Source organism: Buceros rhinoceros, unplaced genomic scaffold (assembly GCF_000710305.1).
Source record: "Buceros rhinoceros silvestris isolate BGI_N320 unplaced genomic scaffold, ASM71030v1 scaffold16374, whole genome shotgun sequence".
NCBI lineage: Eukaryota > Metazoa > Chordata > Aves > Bucerotiformes > Bucerotidae > Buceros > Buceros rhinoceros.
Window position 1 is genome coordinate 72,793 of NW_010406679.1, and position 4,297 is coordinate 77,089.

At 39.2% G+C, this 4,297-nt stretch overlaps 1 protein-coding gene across 1 annotated transcript in view; it reads right to left on the minus strand.

The window, feature by feature from the left end:
• DSCR3 (Down syndrome critical region gene 3) overlaps positions 1 to 2,661 on the minus strand; it is a gene marked incomplete at its 5' end in the record, with an annotated part of 10,112 nt that extends 7,451 nt beyond the window's left edge. Inside the window, 2 exons of the mRNA XM_010134217.1 lie at positions 2 to 42; positions 2,544 to 2,661. Of these exons, the coding sequence (XP_010132519.1) occupies positions 2 to 42; positions 2,544 to 2,661 (159 nt within the window). The remainder of the gene's footprint in view (position 1; positions 43 to 2,543) is intronic.
• Positions 2,662 to 4,297: the final 1,636 nt, after the last annotated feature.

Sequence of the window (4,297 nt, forward strand, 5' to 3'; positions counted from 1 at the left end):
TGTGAAGTCTACTGGGCTTGGCATCAGTTTCCCTTTCTGTGACTACAAGTAATGAAAGAATTAAACTGTAAACTGATTTACAAAACACACAGAGATAGTATTTTAAAAGGCAACAAAGCCAAGCAATTGTTGGATCTGTTACTTTTCAGGATTGTCTTCATACTGAAAGTGTGCATCTATGTAATGAAAACCCTGAGGTTTCCTGTCTTTGTGATTTCATAACATTACGATATTGTCTAAATACAAGTCACAGTGCACCACAAATCGAAACTGTAGAAACAGAACTGTGTTAGTTTTTGGCTAGTTTTTGTTTGCCATTGCAATAAGCCACAGTAAGTTCTCCATTTGTTAGCTTTTGGCATAAGATCTACCTATACAAAAAAAAAAAAAAAAAAGGAAGAAAAACCAAAACATGTGGTTGACTACTCTATACCATCTGGGAAAGAAGAAATACACTACCTACCTGAAACATATGGTATGCTATAGAAAAAAGTTAAATTTCACATTTCTGTATTTACAAATGATTACATTTTATATGTCACTTGCAATGTTTCCTTTCATTATTAATACTCAGTAAATCTGGGCAGTGGAGAGAGGGGGAGATTATAAATCCATTTGCTTCACTGCTTCAAATATGGTTTTATATATGTTTTATAAACTCTTCCTCCTCTTGTTACTCTCTGAGCACTTTGAACTCTCTCTACTGCCCCTTCAGTAACAGCTCAGGTCTCCTAAGCCATCCTCATTTCATTAGGAAATCCTGATCCGACGGAGTCTAGTGTAGTGTTGATTTAGCAGACACAGCATTCCAGCTTCTTTAACTGTAAAATAAAGAAAACCTGGTCCAGGTTGCTTCTCCAGTATGGAAAGCTAATCTGGGGGGCTCATTAATACAGTTCCTCAGTATACATAGTTACACCATCTATAACAAAACCAAGGAGTTGCATCTTTCCAGAAGGGGCTGAACGAGCCCTGAGCTCTGCTGAGATGGCAGCTTGTACTCCGCGTCAGGAAGGCAAGCTTTGCTTGCTACTGACCGACCTCTCTCTCCACCCTCGTCTCAGTGAGGTGCACGGTCTTCTCCATACATGATTAGAGTAAGAGACCAGGGCAGCATGAATTATAAGAGACCAAGTTGTATGTAACTGAGTTAGTAGAGCACACTCCACCAATGGGCTTATCTTTAACTCTTAGGATCTACCCTCACTGCTTAAAAATTCAAAATAGCTGCTGCTGCCCAGCTGCAACATGGAAGATGTTAGCAAAAGATTCACTATTTTCCCCATTAATGACACATTCTAGCAAAAAAATAAGGTTAAGGGAAATGGTACGTTGAGCACTGACAGTGGCAATTGTATGTTCAGTAAAATCTCATTAATTCACCCTGACTGAGAGATACAAGATTTACTGACTTGTGATCTAAGTAGTGCTGTAGTAGGAACAAGAAATAAAACTAGTGAACTGCATAATGTGTAATTTGTTCACTATTTTGACAAGTGTGGCTCACTTGTAATAATGGACCGATAAAATGTAGCATAATATATTTCAGAAAATAATGAAATCTTACCAACAAAAAACTTCTTTATAGCACCTAGCTGTATCTTTAGAAAAGGTACTATGGAACCAAAAATAACATATTTCCATCATATTCATAAGTAAGACAAAGGAGTCTAATACTTTACTGTCCTGTTGGAATTCAAACAAATGATACATACAGTATGTTCTAGAAAGTTGTGGGTGGAAAAAAAGAGATACTTAAGCCTCCACAGTCTGTACTGACATCAGATGCTCTGGACACACATACAAGTCAACACAAACTAGAAAACCAATCTGTTATAGGAACTTCAAATAACAAGCACCAAAGCATTTCTTGCAAGACAGTCAAGTCTCATCCCACAATCGTCTCTCCCCAGGAGGAAAGCTGTCTCCATGTTGCTAACCACAGGATGTGGATATTTGTTAACCTAGTTATCTTTGCATATTGCCAGCCATGGGCTTACTTAACAGCAGAGGTGATTAAGCTGACAAGCTTCTTATTTCCAACTTGATGCAGTGTCCCAGCTTTGACACTGAGTCAGGGCTCTACATCATAATGAGTCATCTGAAGAAGTCAGGTATTTTCTCCTCACCAGTGAACTCCCATTTCTAGGACAGGCCTTGTGAGTGCCTGGAACCTTTGGCTAAGAAATGCTCAGATAGTCTGAAACAGCGTTTAGAAGAACACCGTAGTATTTGTCTAACCAGACCATTGTTTCAGATCTGAAAGAGAATAAACTCACCACAGTATAAAACCATCTCGTAATTCAAGTCCTCTTTGTACTATTTTCTTTAAAAGACAGATGTGTCACTCTAGCCAGTCACAACTGACACCCTAGCTCTTCTGAACGGTTTTGTTTTGAGGCTAGCTTCCTTCACACATACAGAGCCCCTGTGTTGCTGTTACAAATTAACTGGTTTTACTTGGCTTTCTAACCTTACTGACAAACTTCACCTAAAATGTGTGTGTGGGGAATCTCATTTTGTACAGTTAATACTACACTTACCAGTGAGTGAACAATGAATTCACAGGTCTTGGTTAGGTCTTTTGCCAGCAGAGAACGTCGCATATCACACCGTAGGGTATACTGCACAGAATAGCATGGCAGAGAAGAAGAAAAGAGCCTTAGTTAAGATTTCCTCTGTCTCTCTTAAATTTTCATTTTTTTATTGCATATGTGCAGAATGTTGCTATTAAGGCATCATTTAAAACAGAGTAGTAGGCAATGTACACACCAGTGATGGGGAGAGGGGAAGGAGATAAGAAGTACACATTATTTTAGATGCTCCCAAATGAAAGATAATTTTGTGTTTACTGTCCCACAGTCCTTTGCAAAGTCTTTCCATATCTCCCAGGTTACGTAACAACCTTTGTTGGCTGCGGGACTAATTCACTGAGAGAAAGCAGTATTCTTGTACAGCTTCAGCACCCAAATTACAGTCAGTTAAGAATGATTTTGGTACTGGTTTTTATTATACTTTGGATAAGTGATTATCAGTAAGTTATATGCACAGCCCTTCTATTTTAACAGTTATACATGTATTTAATGAGGAACTGTCTTTAACCATACAGCCAAACCTTAAAGCAGCAGCGTGCAGTAAAGTCAGGCAACAAGGTTAATTTTGCTGTTCACTGTTTGAAAACTTGCTGCCTTCCTCCCCTTTCTCCCCTAAAAAAGGGGGCATAAATGACTGACTGAAAAGTAGTATGACCTTGGTTAACACAGTAATCATAGACTTCAGCATCTGTATTATATCCTTTCAATGAACTTACAAGATAGAGAATTTGTTGGGGTGGGGTTTATTGCCATTCTGTTTTTAATTCCTTCTTTACAGATGGGGAATCAGCAAATCAGGTACACTCAGATGAAGGACTCAGCTTCATAACTCCTAGTCCATAGTGTCCCTCTGCACATAACCTGAATACACGTGCAAGAACGAGAGCAGGGAGCACACCTCTTTCCCCACTGCAGACTATGGTTTCCACTGAGGTTGATGACTGTTGAGCAAACTATCTACTACCGAACCACGGTAGTTCACTCAGACCAGCGAACACAGTGCAATGAGGCAGCAGGACCCCCATGGGCCTTGCAATTTGGCCCACAGTCTTCCAATCAGTGTCTAATTAGAAGGTCTCTGCATGAGACCAGACTTGAACCTTGATACTGAACCCCCAGCTAATATACTAATGCTTAGATCAAGAAAAAGAGTCTTGCTTTCAACCACACAGGACTTGGGACAGAGGGCTAGCAAGCGTTTCTTGAACAGCATCTCAGCACTACGTCCTCCTCTTCAGGAGAGCAGAACTCCCAAAGGTTGGCTGAAATCTAATGATTAACCTTTTATCCCCAGTCTGTAAAAGAGAAGCTACATAGATGAGAGAAGGAATGGCAAAACAAATACTCACCATTAAAGTATACCTGAAAACAACTGATACTGATCATAGCCAAGTTATCTGGATTATGGAAAGCAACTCAACCGGTTTTGCACCATTCAAAAATGGTGCATACCTACCACAAACAGATGTTACCTTAGGAAGAAAGCCAAGACTGAAAAAAAGATACAGGAAGTACTTCAAAAAGTCTGAATGTTGACAAAAAACTTCTTTTAGTTACTTCTGATAGGCTAGTATAGGTGTGGGGGTTGTGTGGTTTTGGTTGGTTTGTAGGGGTTTTTTTTTTATATCCTAGACTGTAATATAAGACTTTCAGTTCAGCTAAGTGGTTAAGTTTTGTACTGTTATCTATTAATATAATTTATT